General features: G+C 39.8%; 1 protein-coding gene across 1 annotated transcript; it reads right to left on the bottom strand.

Annotated features, from left to right (window-relative positions):
* Positions 1-913: 913 nt before the first annotated feature.
* On the bottom strand, positions 914-15,277 carry MYOZ1 (myozenin 1). The gene is made up of 5 exons (XM_009897657.2): positions 15,169-15,277; positions 13,382-13,563; positions 4,738-4,972; positions 2,229-2,388; positions 914-1,466 (listed from the first exon to the last, which is right to left on the bottom strand). Exons 1-5 carry the CDS (start codon positions 15,242-15,244, stop codon positions 1,235-1,237), a joined length of 885 nt encoding a protein of 294 aa, XP_009895959.1. The 5' UTR covers positions 15,245-15,277; the 3' UTR covers positions 914-1,234.
* Between the last annotated feature and the right edge of the window lie 985 nt (positions 15,278-16,262).

The following is a 16,262-nucleotide window of genomic DNA, read 5'->3' on the forward strand; positions in this document are numbered from 1 at the left end:
AAGAGTCTAAAATCCATGTCAGAAAATAGGAGGGAATGAATGGCATATTTGATGGGAAAATATTTTGCTTCATGTCACCTAATTTTCTCTGAAATTTTCCCTGTCTCTATCATTCTCTTTGTAGCCTGGATTCCTCGAATAGAGTTAAAATGCTTTGTGAAATTGAAAAGAAAACTCTCACCCTTAATTACAATGCAATTGAAAAAGCTAGGTTGATTAAAAATGTTAGAAAACCCACAGCAACCTTATCTCCAGACACAAATACAGAATAAAATAGTAGAATTTCACATTTAAATATCTTTCACCATGAAATTTCCATGTATCTGTGTAGGCATTAAAAAAAGGAAATCAGCGTGGGAAATGTAGTTTCGATTAGTTTCTGTATCCATTTGATCCAAAGAAACAAAGCAAGTTTTTCAGAGGATTGGTTTTCAACTCAAAACACTTTGTAGGAACATGTCAAAAAAGACAATCTTTTCCTTTTTTGTTGAAATGTTCAGAAGATACAGTACCACCTAATTCATCTCACTTGGGTGTGACTGTGCCTTTCTCTGCCCCTGTTGCCTTCTTGATCTCTCTGTGTGAGGGAAGACCTGCTTAAACTGTCACCTATTTCATACTCTGGATAATTAGGGAATCTTAGGTGACAGTGAAATGCTTTGTCTTCTACAGTTACAGGTTGTCTCACAATTTTATCTCTGATGCTGTTATGATTTCCTGTGTATTTCCCCTCAAAGTCATCATTCTTCATCAGTTTTGTGGTATTTATCCAACCCACTTATGACCATCTCCGCCAGTCCCCAGTCTTTCTTCACATGCTAGCAGTCTAATTGTGAAACTTTTGTTATTGCCAATCTGCAAGTTGATTCAGCAGCATTTTTAAAAGAGAAAACACAAAAGCTTTTTTCTTCTGGTGGTTTATTACTTCTTAATATATGACAAAACAGATTTATTATGGTGCAGACAGGTAGCATTTAGCATTGCTAAACAGAAAAACACTTTCTAGTTTTGCCCTTTTATGCCCTGGTGAATAAAAAGCTCCTTTCATTCAAACTGTTTGTGATATGGATCAACACCACAACAAAGATAAGTTTAGAACCTGCTAGGAACTTGTCTGGGCTAAGTGTGAAAGAAAGGGTGGGGTGACAGAACTGGAGTTGTGCTTTTCGGCTCCTTACTATCAACTTGCAAATAGAAGGGGCTGAGAAAAAAGGAAGGCCTTGGAGGTGGGATTTTACAGCTCTTCTGTTTCACCACTCCTTGGCACGTTGACATCAGTATGGTACTCAGAGGTGTCTCCTGAAGGCATCCAAGGTATTGGGGTTCTGTTGAAGGAGGGTCTGTTGCTGAAATTTTGATTATATATCATGAGAGATTCTGGTATCAAAGGGCAAATATCAAACTGAGGCACTTTGAAGGTCATCCGTTTGGCCGCTTTCTCATAACCCCCATAAGGCATTGCAGTCCTGGCACAGGGAAATACATGGAGTTAGCAACAGAAAATAGGTAAATAATAGGATTTAGAAAATAAATAATCAAACTTACTGAATTTGTAAATTTAACTACCAACAAATTCTACCCAAGAAGGTTCTAAAAAATACTTCAAAACAAACAAACAAAAAAAACCCCTTCTCTGCTCCTGTGCACTTCCTTTCCCTGTCTCATCAGTCTCCACTAAGCAACACACCTTTCATACTATTGGTACCCTGTACATGTAGGAAGCAGAGGCTGCATTATTGCACAAATTAGGGGCATTTGTGTTTGTCCTGGGTTCTGATGTCCTGAGGCTATTGAAGTGAGTGGCCAGATTATATAGAGAGGTTAACAGAAAAGCATTGCTACCCTAGAAATATTTGTAAAACTTTCTGTTCTTATCAGAAGCAGCAGGAAAATTCTGATTCTTATCTGAAGTGCTGTGCAGTATATGTGGCTTCAGATCATAAGTAATTTTCCTGAGCTTTTGAACTTTAAATGTCTGTAGTAATAAACAGTAGCAAACTAAATCTCCCTGCTCAAATGAGGTGAGAAAGAAAGGGCAATAGGATTAAAGGTCCTCTTAGCCAGCTGCACAGGTTTTCTGTCCATAAGCTGAATTAAAATCTTTACTATTAATGTATCTTCTCTTTGTAAGAGAATACTTACATCGCACAAGACAGGACGACTATGACCTGGGTTGTTGTCTTTTCTCATGCTGAATAAAGTTGAATTGAATATTTAAGAAGACTCACCGGTTAAAGGACTTGTAATGGGGGAAATCACCTTTGGGACTATATGACAGTAAGTCAATGGTGAACTGGCTTTTGTCCTCAGGGCTGATACCCATTGCTCGTTCCCAGGGGGAGATGTAAGTTTTAAATATAGTGACCTTCTTGTCTCCTGACTTTCCACCTGTAAAAAGAGGAAGGTAAAACACTCTAGTTATATTGGAGTCAGACACTAGTTACACTTCGTCTTAATAGATTGCTTTTCTGTATTCTGCTATTGAAGTTGAAACACCAATTTTGTTTCCAGATTCTGTAACTCCTAGATCAAGTTCTAAATTATGTGATTAGATTTCTCTTTAAAAAGACTGTTATACACCACTTCTGTCCTTATCCAGAAAAGCAGATTTTGCACAATATAAAAGCTGCTTGTCCAGGAATTTGCATTAGAGCATATATTTACAACCCAATTTTTCATTCTTCTTTCTGACCACTCAGATAGAAACCTCTTACCTCAAGAACCAATGTCCTTACTCCATCATCTTTTTCACTACCCTGGGGGAAGCTTTTAAAAAGCGTAATTTACAGGCATAATGCATCTACCTAAACCTTGCCATCATCATCAAAAGCAAAAAAACCAAAGCCCTGACTGTAAACTCCAAAACTAGGCTGAGACTTTGAAGTGGCTCTAAATGGCCAAAATCTTTTAAGTATTCTGTTAGGGTCTTGGCAACCCACAACCATCTTTACTATTGTCTTCCTCAGTGGTCTATTCTTGAGTATTCTAAATCACCATCTCCTTTGACTCAGTATTTTCATAAGTTGACATTTTCTTTGTGGTTACTTGAACAGACATGAATATTTTCCCCTCCTCAACAGGGATGTTAAGAGGTAAGTCTGGGTTAGTCTCAGGATGGCTAAAAGCAGTTTGAAAATATGGTGTGGTATCTCTCTGAAAGCTAAAATGCTGTCAGTGACAGAGCTACACTTTGTTGTTAAGTCCTATACTTGATTGCTAGAAATTTTAGGTTAGCTTATAGCTGCTTCATTAAGCAAATTAGTTTAGACAAAGGTTTTCATTCTGTATGCCTCTTATTTTGTTTTCTTCTTTTTTTTCCCAGTTCTGTATAATGTCACCTTTCTGCTAAGAGCTTTGTTTATATATTGGTATGTAGCACACTTTCATAAGCCTTAAAACTCCTGGGCAAGGCTGTCTGCTTAGCTTGATTAGGGTAGATAGGAATAATAGGTTAATGGAGTTAAACATTCTAAAGCTTTCCTTTTGTCTTGAAATGGTGCTATAGACTGTGTGGAAAAGATAAATTCTTCTGAAGTAAGTGGCAAAGAATGAACACTATTATTCTTGTCTGAAACTTTATCACACCTTATTTCTTTGTCTTGCTTATTTTCTTCAAACCTTGCCAAATCCTGGGCTTCCCTGGTTTCAGAGAATTGTAGACATGTGCAAGAATCTCATTTTAATTTTTAAAAAACCAAACAACTACTCCCATCTTTCTGTGTGAAAGCCATAAACTAAGTAGTTTAGAAGTAAATTGATTTCTAGGGTTGAAAAATAAAAGCAGTTGTGATGTGTTTCTGCAGTGAAATCTATTGGATTATATAATTCTCCTTCTCCCCACATGGAGAAATAGGGTAACAATAGAGAAAAATCTCTTATAGGAAGACAGAGAGTTTTCGCAGATTTCTTTTTCACAGAGAAATGCCAAAGATGATTCCTATATAAAATGCAGGTTCTCCCAGAATATAAATTAAAACCCTTGGATATTACTAGTCATTTGTTTGGTCATTTGTGACAATGGTTCCCAGTTCCCAAGCAGATTTGTTGGTTTTTTTTGTTGTAAAATACCATAGCAATTGTTAAATAATGATTTCTCCTGCTCATTTTCATAAAAAGGATTTGGTTCTAGAGATTTCTGGCCAAACTAAACAGAATAAAATTCTGCAAAGACAAAATCCAGTGAGAAAAGCCTTCACTCATTAAGGTATTGCTTGAGCAGACCAGTGGTGATTACAGATAACTTTTTGAAATATTGCTGTTCCTTTCTGAAGATTATCTAAAAAGTGCTGTTTGTTCAGGTGGAAGCTTTGATATGAAAGTAGGGTTTATATACTTGAAACTGATGTGTCAGTTAAGACTACTGAGCTGAAGAGCTTGTACTGCTGTCTCCAGTAGTGGTCACCATTGTGTGAAATCCTTGAAAGGAAAGGGCTTACTGCTGTACCAACTGGCTGGCTTACTGCTGTACCAACCGCAGGAGATCAGTAAAGTTTCCTATCATTTCTTTGGTCCACCCAAGGAAGATATTTCTGCCTCTTGCCTATGACTGAGCAATACAGAAGGAGGCAAACAAAACTATCAGGTTAAAGGCAGTTCAACTTTTCTAGGCTTTGCAATGGAACTTAATGTAGAAGAATTTGGGGTTTAGTCATATGAATTTACTTGTCCCTAAGAATAAGGTTGGTACAAGCTCTGGAGAGATGTAGCTATTTCTTGATATTGCAGAGAGATACTTGCCTTTCTCGGTACCATCACCTCCTTCTCCACCACTTCCAGCCGATTCCCCAGCACTCTGCCCTTCACTGACCCCAGGGCCTCCTTTGCTTCCAGGCCTTGGAGGACCAGTGGGATACTGCTGCTTACTGGAGCCATGCTGCCCAGCTGTCACTCCTCCTACCATTTGTCCGTGTGCATAGCCATGAGCATCTTCCCCATAATGCCCTCCTGGTGGAATGAACTTCTGAAAGTGATCCTAGGGCAGGAGAAAAGAGAGTAGGAATCCTTGTTACAGGACATGGTTCATTCACATTTGATGTTTGGGTCCCAGAACCTGAAATCCTGAGTGTCTATGATCTGACCGGTTTTGTGTTCTCAGTTACAAAACCAGTGGCAAAAATTCATGTGAGTTATTCTTTATGCTCCATATAGGAGCAGTTGTAGAATAGCAGCAAGGGCAATAGAAGCACACCTTTAAATGGACACCTCCGTAATTTTATATGATCAGAGTGAGAAGAAAGGGATCTGCATATTGCACCCAGCAATGATCAATATGAAATACAGGAGGAGGGGAAAGGAAATACAGGTTTTGCCAGATCAGGTAAAGGTCCAGTCAAAACTACACTGGCTAACCTGTGGGAAAGTATGTCAAGGTAAAAGATAGCCCAGCAAAGTCAGCTTGATTATTGTGTGGAAGCTAAGTGTTATAGGGCACAGCGACACAGTACAACAGGGTACCTGTGACTATATAGAAGCCTGGAAGATGACTGCCCATATATCTGTTTTCCATGTATTTGAAGATCTGCATGGGGAGAGGTGTTTACATGATGAGAAAGACTGAAGAGTTAGTAGCCTGGGAAACCATGAATGACATCAGGACACCACCAGAAAAACAAAACAAAACAAACAAACAAACAAAAAACACCAAAAAACCCACTTTTGTTTGTAGCAATACATGCATTAATGAGCCACAACTAACCAGCAACAAGGCAAGAAAGCAAGCTGTATCCATCAGTAAAATCAAGCTTGCAGTATTTTCTAGGCCATTTATTCTGGCCATTCCAGGCTAGAAGTCACAATCCCTGCAGTATATAGTGAAGGGGCAAAGAGCCCATGCAGGATTTACAGACCCTGCAGTGCCAGCACAAGGTCCTGTCTTTGCCCACAGCAAATTTAATGAGTACTTGTGTGGAAGAGAAACTGATATAATATGTTCAGAAAAATGTTTTATGTATCAGTCATAAGTGAGATCAAAGCTTGACTCCTATATAAAAAAGTTTCTCTTGTGTATTGTAGCCCACATAGGCATATAATACAAGTAACCTGAGTTTTACATCACATAAGGTCTTTCTTACTGGGCTAGAGGACTGGCTGCAGATGCACAAAGACACAACAGATACAGCTGAAGCAAATTAATCTGTAGTTCTCCCTTATGCAATTCTGCTTGTATAAATTAATCTCGGGCAGTCAACAGGAGTCAAATGCCAACCTCGGGGCTGGCTTTCAAAGGGTTAAGGCTTTCTCAGTGTTCTTATACCTAGTAGTTCAGCAAAAAGAAGCTTTCCAGGCTGTAAACAGGCTTCCAAGGCCAGCTGTTCAGTCAGCTAAATATAGATGAGAAGTGAAAACTCCACAAGGCTCAAGGCAGAATTATCTAACCCTCTGCTCCCTGTATCTCCAGCAAGAGTGTCCAGGGTTTCACAGCAGGTCACAGGCTGCAACCCAGGCAAGCAGCCAGCTGCAAGCTGAAGAGGCAGAGCTGGTGCCCCCAGGGCCTTTAGGGACTGTCTGTCCTCCTAGCTGCAGGGAATTCCCTTTTTAGGAGCAGAGGAGATAATGTTCCCCTGAATGTCAGGAAGCCCTGAGAGGGGAGAGGATTGTGAGCAATAATCTGTACACAGGAGCTAGCAGGGCAATCTGTTCAATTATGTGTGGGAGCTATGTAGCTGTAAAAAGGCAAACTTTAAAAAAAAAAAGAAGAGGGTATTTTGAGGGTTAGGGGTCAGAATGAGGTTATTCTCCAAATGCTAACATATATGCAAGGTTAATGCTTCTGCTGATTTGCTCTGTAATTTCAAAACATGATTTGCATCAGTTTTCCTTCAAGTTTCACCCATGGTGTGTGCCTTTCCTGAGAATTAAACGCTTATTTCTCTTTACTTCTGGTTACTTAAATTCACATTCTGGCAAAGCAAAACAACAAAACCGAACAAGGTCACAAAATATTAGCATAACACAAAGTACAGTAAAAAGGGCTGGTTTGATTTTGTGCACAGCAGTATTTGCTGTGACCAGGTAGGGGCATCATTGTCAGGTGGTGTTATTTTAAGTGGCACTATTATCACTAAGTGAGAGTGAAGTTTCTCTGAAACACAAGGTCTGCCTCAGGAAAGCCACACCTAAGTCTTAACTGCAAATAAAATTATTTTGATTGGTCTCAGGTTAGTTCATGATACTTCATGGAACCACTGGGAAAACATCCTATGTTCAGCCGACATCTCCATTCAGATAGGATAGATGTATTTTCCGTGCAATACCCTAGTCTACTCACCTGCTAGAATAAAAATACTGTTTTCTGTAGTTTAGCCACCATAACAGATTGTCTTGGCTCAATTTAACAGGAGGCAAAGGCACATTCCTATTTTTTAAATCTTGAACCTCGCTGGATTAAAATGAGCTCATTCCAAGACAGCTTCAAGCAGGAGTCTCAATGTAGTCAAAGATGGGTCAGTGCAGCTTTGTCTTCGGTACTTAGAGCATGCTTCTGGTCAGGGTGTTCAGAGTGAAATACAGCTTACAGTTTAGGGAAATTAATATCTTGGATCACTGCTAACAGTGATTTATATTCATGTACATATTCTCATCAAAAAACTGACTTTTCAGGTAGGGTCGATTGACCCTATTGGCAAATGTCTCAGGGGAGAAGCCGAGAAGTGTCAGTTGAGAAGGCTGATAACCTTCTCCTTGGTTCTGGAGGCAGATCAACAGTTCCTCTGTGGCAGGGTCTGCCCTGTCTGTGTTACTGGAGGTAGTGGCTGTTATCAGTCCCTCAGCATCCCTAAGTCCACATTAACAAGGAAACAATTGTGACAAGTTCCTGTGATGTTTAGTTCCCTGGGTTGGCTTAACAAATTGGGCTCATGTCTTAGAAGTCCTCAGTGTCAGCAAGCGCCTTATCCTGCAGGCTGAGTGCCTAGATGGATGAATTCTGTATTCTATAGAGCTGCTGCATTTGTCTAGAGAAAAATAAATAATGAAAGATGAGCCAACGAATGAAACGGAGATCTCTAAGTATCTCAAGGTTCTGATGTCACTGGAGGCAGTCCCCAGGAGGAGACACTCTGTGCTCCCCATCAGCTCCTTGCTGTGCCCTAAAAAGAATGATTGAGGCCACCAAATGTGTTTCTATTTCCACCTCACTGATAAAGAGCTTCCCAAAGGTTTGATGCCTGTGTGGTTACTAACACTTCTGAAGTTACTGTGTCTACGTCCTCTCAGTGGCAGCCACTCAAATGCTCCTTAATGGTGGGATGGGAGATTTAAAATTCAGACACTCGGAGAGTCTCAGAGGCTGCCTGCTGTTTTTATCAAAGCGTGTGCCTCAGTCCTTATTTTGGAGTTGGGTAGCCTATGATTCTCTTTTGAAAAAGGATGAAAATAAATGCAGTCTGAGCTATTAAAGTGTCCTAACCTAATGATTTAAAAAACAAAACAAAACAAAACAAAACATGCTCCCTTTAGAGGCACAGCAGGCTGAGCTCCTGCTATTTCCAGGTTTACTTCTGGCTTGCTGTTTAATCTTAGGCAGATTATTTTTTAGCTCTATGCTTGAATTTACCCATCTAAATAATAGGGATTTTTAACTAATACTACCCAAAATTATTTCTATGTTCCTTGTATATTTTATATCATCCTTGCTGCATATTCTTTGCAGAACAAAGAAACTGAGTTTCAGAGTTTTGGTCCAGTATTTTCTCATAGTGCTCTAACAAACTACGGTGAAAACAGAAAGCTTTTTCTCTCTCACTCTGCTGGTTCCAGTCACTTCTTGAGAAGAAGGCAGACTTCATAGTCAGTCTTACCACCTTTGGGTATAGTTTGGACCTGTAGGTCTTCTGTACCTGTCCATCTCCAGAACAGCAATGCTCAATTTGTTGGAAAAGTTACATATCAGCAAACTCTCTCCACTTGGGTCATAACTTGAGGGTGTAATATCTCAGTTTATAATGATCCTGTAACATTTGTTTGAGAAGTTTACTATTCCCTGCAAAACAGACTTCCCAGAAAGAATGTTTCTCCTAGCACTCTCCTTTTTACCCTACCTCAAATGATCTTGACTGGCATTCTTCTAAGTACACTAAGGGACAAAAAGAGCCATGAGTGCATGCTTGTGCATTAAATCAGGTAACTGCTGACTGTTCCTCCATCTTTATCCTTTCCTTCCACACTGTATCCTGTCTGGATATTCAGTGTTTCTGATCTCTGTAGCAGGTTGTTCCTGTCCTTCTATCTGCTCTGAAGGCCACTTTTGGTGTTGGAATGTTAACCACTTCCATTTTGTTTCTGCCACCTCTGCTTACTCCTCCAAGTTCTGGTATAGCAGCAAAAGGAATACAGAGTAACTCATGCCATTATCCAGAAGAACAGTAATCCAGTTCTTTAGCCCTTTTTCACTTCTGTTTTGTTTCACACTTGGTGTCATAATTTATCTGGAGAAGCCTCTTGACCTGAAGTCCAGCAGAAATTACTTACCAACACATTCAGTTTGTTTTCATACAGCATGGCCAAGGTGTGGAGACCATATTTATTTTTGCTTGTGGGCAAGTCTGAGAAAGTATCATAGAGGGTTTTTTTCCTTTGTGGGTCTGGGTTTTTTGATGTACTGCTGCTAATAACTGTCTGATCAGATATTGGTGGTTTCACCTTCCTAATGTTTTGAATTTCAGGTCTGATAGGTCAAATAGAAAGGGCAGGGAGGGAAGGGGCAGGAAAAAAAGAAAGGCAAATCAAGTCTTTCTATAAATTGTCTCCTGCATGTAACCCAAATCAGGCCACAGGTTTTTACTAGCAGAAGGGCTAGAAGGACTGTTTTTAAGGATCCGTACAGGAAGACAACCAGCATAACTGCAGCACCCAAAAAGCTGTGGTTCTATATTCAGTTTCCACTTGATGATAGCAAGAAGCCACACAGAAGTTCCCAAAGGAAAGATGGGACCTTGAAAGGAGGTAGGGCAATAATCAGTGGGTCTATAAGGCCAGTTTCATATGATCTTGATGTGTTTGAAGCCCAAAAGATTTAGCACTATAAAGTGAAAGAAAGGTCTATGAACTACTGACCTATTAATTGCTGAACAGGGAAGGCGGATTTAGGAGATCAAATCTCTATGATTTGTGGTGATGCATTAATCTACTCCATGGTTCAGTTTCGCCATTAAAAAGAAAAAAAGTAGTAATTTCATTCATACTATAGTTGGTCACATGTTACAGTAATAGAGAACATAGCAAGATTCACCAGGATTTCATCATAATCTTTAGTCAGTAGTAAATTGCATCTTGCAGCTCCACAGTGAGGTTGATAATATCCTCTGAGACATGGAGAGAACCACAGCTCCTGTGACAGGGTGGCATAGCCTGGGGCAAGGAGAATAAATCCTTCTTCAGATTCACTATAGAGGGCTCAGCAGAGTCCAGCTTCCCTAGTACAGCACCAAACAAAGAGGATATCACGATCATCACAGCCTCTCCCTGTTTGGCAAGGTGTCAGTGATTTAAAAGTGTCAAACTCAGCCCTCTCAAAAAAACATCCCCATCTACACTATATTTGCAAGAGAAGAAGCTCATAATATTGAAGACAGCTACACAGTAGGAAGTACATTTTGTTTTGTGGGGAGCTGCCAGGCATTTTTTCTGTGGGTTTAGCTACCATTTGGCTTTAACTGGATGAATGGAGCCGTAGCCATGACAGAGAGTGGCAAGATTTCAGTCTTGCATGGAGCTGTTTGGTGTTCATGCATACACAATATGGGTGTCTTTTCTCTACCAGAAGTAAGGAGAATGATCTGATTGTCCAGTGTCATTGTTTAGCTGGAGGAGGAGGACAGAAGCAGGAGAACGGATCTGCTGAGATCCCCTGTATGTGGAAGGCCTATGGCTACAGTACAGGCTATTTCTGGTATCCCTTACATAGTGTGGATTTATTTTTACAAATCTGTCTCTTTGTGTGTTTTTATCTTACAGTACCTTTACTATTAAAGTTCTATTAAGGGAAAGAAACAGTCTGTACTCCATCCCAGGCCTTTTTTGCTCAACTTTGCTAAGGGTGTCCTGAGGATATTCTAGGACAGTTAAGAAATCTGTGACATAAAAGCAGAAAACACACTACCAGCTTTGAATTCACTGTCCCACAGGATTAAAATCACAAGGACTTATTTGGGATGGGGAACAAAGGACATGAAATTAACTTGGAGGAGGAAGTATGAGAAGTAGCAGTAGGAATTCTTTGCCATTATATTCTTCTCACAGTTTCCCTTTGTTTAAGTCTTCTTTTCTGCATCTTTGAGCAGAGCCAGGAGCAAGAAAGGAAAGGAACACAAAGCTAATCAAAGGGGCTTTTTGATGAAAGTGAAGCCACAGATCTTGGGCCATTACCTGTCTAAGAGCAACCAGCTCTCTGAGACAGTGGCTCAGTTGCTGTGATCACTCAGCTTTTCTTCTTACTGCTCTGACTGCAGTAAAATGAGAAAAGTTACCCACAGTGGATGCAGCCTGTCAGAGTCCTTGCACAGAGCACACAGGCAGCCAGCAAGTGGTACCCATTGTGATACTGCTAAGATGGCCCCAAGAAAGGAGTTTAGGGCAGGCTGAAGTCTTCCAATAGAGATTTGTTACATGTGCCATGAATGTGGAGAAAAGATAGGTCTGAAAGTGAATCATGGAGGATTTTAAAGCAGAGTACCATCTGCTGTTTGGAGACCATGCCATTGTTCTCATATAGCAAAGCCATTAAGAAAATCCTAGGCTGGTTAGGGCCTTGTCTAACCTCCAGATACATTTCTCCACAGCACAGTATCTTATGGTCTTGCTCAAAGACAAAGGGATGTTCTTACAGAACGGTGGGAAAGATTCACTACATAAAAGGTAGGGACAAAAGTCAGGTGCAAATGAACAAACAGAGCAAAAGAGAAGGGATTGTCATCACCTTTGTAGCGTAAGTCTTGGATGGACTTTTTGCATGTCCATTTTTGAGTCAGTCACAACTCATCTGCTTTATATTTCTCTGACTGGACTCCCTTAAGTGACACCCTCACATCTTTGAAAGTTTGGACTTCAGTTTTTTTATTCCCTCACCTTTTTATTTTCTCACTCCACCTTACTGCAGCAGATTTCGACATCTGAACTTGGCGCTCACTCTGATATGTTTTAGAAGTTCTGAGAGTGCTGAGTATTTATGAAAACCACTTGCATTTGTCTAGGATTTTCATCTCTAGAGTCTTAAGTTCAACACATCATTCATTCTCACATTCTTTCTAGGAGATAATCCACTGAAAAGATGAACTACTTGAAGCACAAAGAGATTAAGAAACTGTCCGAAGTCTAACAACACCAGATATGCTTGTTGTGTGGCTGGTCTGTATCCCTGCTTTGTAATCTGACACTTTGTTGTAGCTTTAAGTACTTTTGTTTTATTTATTTTTTTCAAGCATCTTTCCACATCCTGCTTCCCAAATTGTCATTTTTAGAAGTGAACTATAAAGATTTACTTTTTGTCGCTTTTCAAAACGTCAGAGGGATATAAGAATACCATGGTTTTGTTTGGCAGAATATTTTCTTCAGCTTGACATTTGTTACTTTGCTTGATTTTCCTTGGATTGGAAGCTAGATGCCATAAAGGGATGAAATAACACCAAATAAGATTCAAAGAACATCAGAAGACAAGGTGCTACACCAAAATGCATATGAACCTGGAACATTTCCTATTTATTGTACTGAACTGCTGGCAGTCATGCAAAAGGAGAGTTTAATTTGTAAGTGTCTTCAGAAAACATTGCATCAGCAATTAACTGTAGATATGAATTCAAAGATTAAATAACTCATTGGAAAGGGGGGAAAATGTCTGTATTTATACTGTAGGAATAATTTCTTACATCTGGTAGGAAAATACTTTAGAAGAAAGCAAACTTCTAGCAAATAACCGAAGGTATTGCAGTGTCAGGTTAGAGGTTTCAATCTGATTTTCATTTATAACTTCTTGCAGAAATGAGCCCAGCTGGAAGCATACAAGTGTATCCTAGGATAAAAACAGAACTGCGCCTACTGGAGCTGAAGTCAGACCTGGGCAGATCATATCCCTCTTGCAAAGAAGAAATGCAATAGGTACAAAATCAATTAGTCCTGCCCTGTGCAGCTCTGAACACCTGCCAAACATACCCTTGTCACTCAGTGCTGAATGCTGTCATGCTTCTGCATGTGTGATACCAAGTATTTGCTGAAGGAAACTTAATGCTGCTGCCAAAAGGAAATACAACCTGTGTGTTCATATAATTGAGGGCTTTTCCTGCACTTTCTTCCTGACTCCAGCCATGCACACACAGGAGAGCTTGGGCACACTCCATTCTTGTTTACCCTGGGTGTATGGAGCAGCTTTTAGTTTTAATCTCCAACCTACCACAGAATTGTCGGTGAAGGCATCAGGGTTATTCTCATAAATGAACTTCTCCACCCTCAGTTGACGTAATTTGAACATCTTGGATCCTTTGTTAGTGAGGAGAGAAAGCTCTTCTAGCATCACATCTCTGGGGATGCTGATCTTCTTCCCCAGGTTCAGCTTGGACACCTCTTGTGGCATGACTACAAAACATATGAAATGGGACACTTTAGAAAGTACTCTGTTCCAAGCCTCCTGTTCATTGTTTCAAAGCAGCCAAATTACCTTTGAAATTATTTTTTTTAGGAAATAACCTTGTCCAGGGTTCAGCTGGCTGACTTAATTGGTGTTTCCCTTACAGCCAAAATCTGGACACCTGTGCACCAAATTTTTACATTGATGACACTTTGGATGTAGGTGCCTGGAATGTACTCTGGGCTGCAGTCAAGGCAAATCTGCACAGAGAAGAGTTGCATAAAGGTAGTGCTAGATGCATGTGTCCCACATCTGAAGCACTTCAGTCAGTACAGCAGGATTCCTTAGTACTGCCTCAAAATGCTCCACAACTGCATCTGGTTACTGCCCTACTCTTGCTCCCTCTCCTAGGAGGGAAGGCTCCCATGGTGTGCTTTGGTTTAAACATTATGCTAAAACCATGGCAAGATGCAGTGTTATTATATCTGTTTGTTTTAAGGCAAATTTTGAAAAGCAATAACCAGCTGAAAGTCTCTTTAAGTCTTAACATACTGGTTACTCTAGAAGTCTTTTTTTCCATTTAATTGATTACCACCAATTCTCCATGAAAATAATGGAGTCAATCATTTCCAGTGTAAAAATCTTGCAGAAATGCACTTACAGCTTTTTTCTCGGAACAAGCAAGTTTTCCTGGGCTTACTTCTTTTTGGTATTAAGCAAGATTAAGACCACCTAGACACCTTTATGTCTCATTTACAACAGAAAATGTATCTCCATCCTTAAACTGGCATAAAATTGGTATAAACCCATTTATTTTATTGCATGTTACCTAAAGATTTTTTCCCCCAGAAAGCCAGTTTTACATAGCACTATTTCATAGCACAGGAGGAAATGTCCTTTAACTGAAAATTGGATTTTTACCTACTTGTTTACTCGAATAAAGGAGCTTAGGGACAAACAAAACTCTTAAGACTGTACACTAACAAAGACATTTCTACATCCCTTTTTGATGGTTGAAGAAAGGGATAGTGCTGAATTACTGCTTTTGAAAACCTAAAAACCTTCCCCATGCTGTTAAAAGTAAACAGAAGATAAGGATACCACAGTTAATTAAAAGTCACCCTATTCAGTAGAAAGAAGTGCCCCAAGTTATATTATTCCTGCTATATTACCCACTCTTCAACTTTGAGTTTTTCAGATGGAATCAAAAGAATCCTTTCCCATCGAGTAAAAACAAATTAGACACAAAGGTTATAAGAGGGAGAACAAGACAGACTAAAACTAGGCACTGCAGTGTTGATACCTGCAAAGAATCATGTTCTCTTTCCATTCACAATGGGATGCATCCAGATTAATGCTGCAGAAGAATGTGAGTTTACACAGTGTAATCTAGGGTCAATCTCTGACCTCAGTGTGTGTGTGATACTTTTGAACAGAAAATTAGAAATGTGATGTGATTGAAGACTGAGCTCTGGTAACGTTTGTGGCTCTGCCTCCTGGTATGTTTACCACATGTCTTGCTCTGGGAGTTCAGTCAGAGTGTGGAATTTTGAAGGCTAAAATTCAGGTTGAAATCCAAATAATTCTCATGTGTGCAGTTCTGCATATCTTACCTTCGTCTGTCAGCTTCCCAATGAGTTTAGTGGGCTTTTTTCTTTTAACAGGAGCAGGAGTCCCTGCAAGGGGCATTCCCACAAAGAGTTCTCTGCTTTGCTCTAAACACACAAGGAAATGGAGAATGAAACACTGGAAAGGTATTTCTTGCCTCACTCTTTTGCCATCTACAGTTAAAAGATACACTGCCTTAATTTCCCACACAGGTTCTTTCCTGTCTCTTCCACGTGAAGGAGCCAGTGAATGGTATCATCCCATACAATGGTATTATCAGTGGGCCATTTTGATCTTCTTTGGAGGCTTGGAATTATGACACAAAATATGGCAACAGGTCACAGTAGAAGCAAGGTGCCACCCAGCATTGTCATCCAAAATAGGCATTTTAATTGCAACATGGCAGTCTTGGAGCACCCATGTGTGCCACAATGAAACTCTGTTATCATCTTGTGCTGCAGTAACAGAATGTCAGTTTGAAAGCACACTTTTAAAATGTGCTCTATCATACCTTATTATCATACCATGCAGTTATCATTAGACAGTTATATATATGTTTGTATAAGGATGTTGGGTTTGTGGGTTATTTGAGAGCATTCTGAATAATGCACAAGTTTGGTTTGGATATAGGATTCTATTAGAATGAATATTCAGCAAACCACTAAACTGCAAGTTCTCTTAACTAACAAAAAACACCAACCCAAACCCTTAGTAATTCTGTTTCTTATGATTGCTACTGTTTTGTTACAGAAGGCACAGGCAGACTTTCTAAAGGAAAACTTCTTTGCCTAATTTGTTTCAAGTCATATCTGATTCTTCTGTATTGATCTTATTGTGTATCACTTTGGAGGGGGGAATGAGGGGAAGAGGGAGATCTCTTCTGGTACAGTGTTCTCCATCTCTGTCAGGATGAGAGATCTGTACTGCAAAGTCAGGGAAATTTAGGCGAAATCTCAGCAATTCCACTTCAGGCAGATTCTCAAATCTTTTTTGGGGGTTATCACACATAATAGGCAAGCGAACACAAATATTTTGCCTTCACTTCAGCACTGTCCATGCCCAAACAACAGCATATAGGAGGACAGATCCTCACCTAATA

Source organism: Dryobates pubescens, chromosome 8 (assembly GCF_014839835.1).
Source record: "Dryobates pubescens isolate bDryPub1 chromosome 8, bDryPub1.pri, whole genome shotgun sequence".
Classification (NCBI taxonomy): Eukaryota; Metazoa; Chordata; class Aves; order Piciformes; family Picidae; genus Dryobates; species Dryobates pubescens.

What these genes read in the sequence shown, in the direction of transcription:
- MYOZ1 (XM_009897657.2), bottom strand. Translation starts at nt 15,244, where the DNA reads ATGCCCCTTGCAGGGACTCCTGCTCCTGTTAAAAGAAAAAAGCCCACT. An exon ending in CCTTCACCGACAATTCTGTG is followed by an intron (nt 4,973 to 13,381) that starts GTAGGTTGGAGA and finishes CTCCTGCCCTAG; the next exon opens with GATCACTTTCAGAAGTTCAT. An exon ending in CATTACAAGTCCTTTAACCG is followed by an intron (nt 1,467 to 2,228) that starts GTGAGTCTTCTT and finishes TCCCTGTGCCAG; the next exon opens with GACTGCAATGCCTTATGGGG.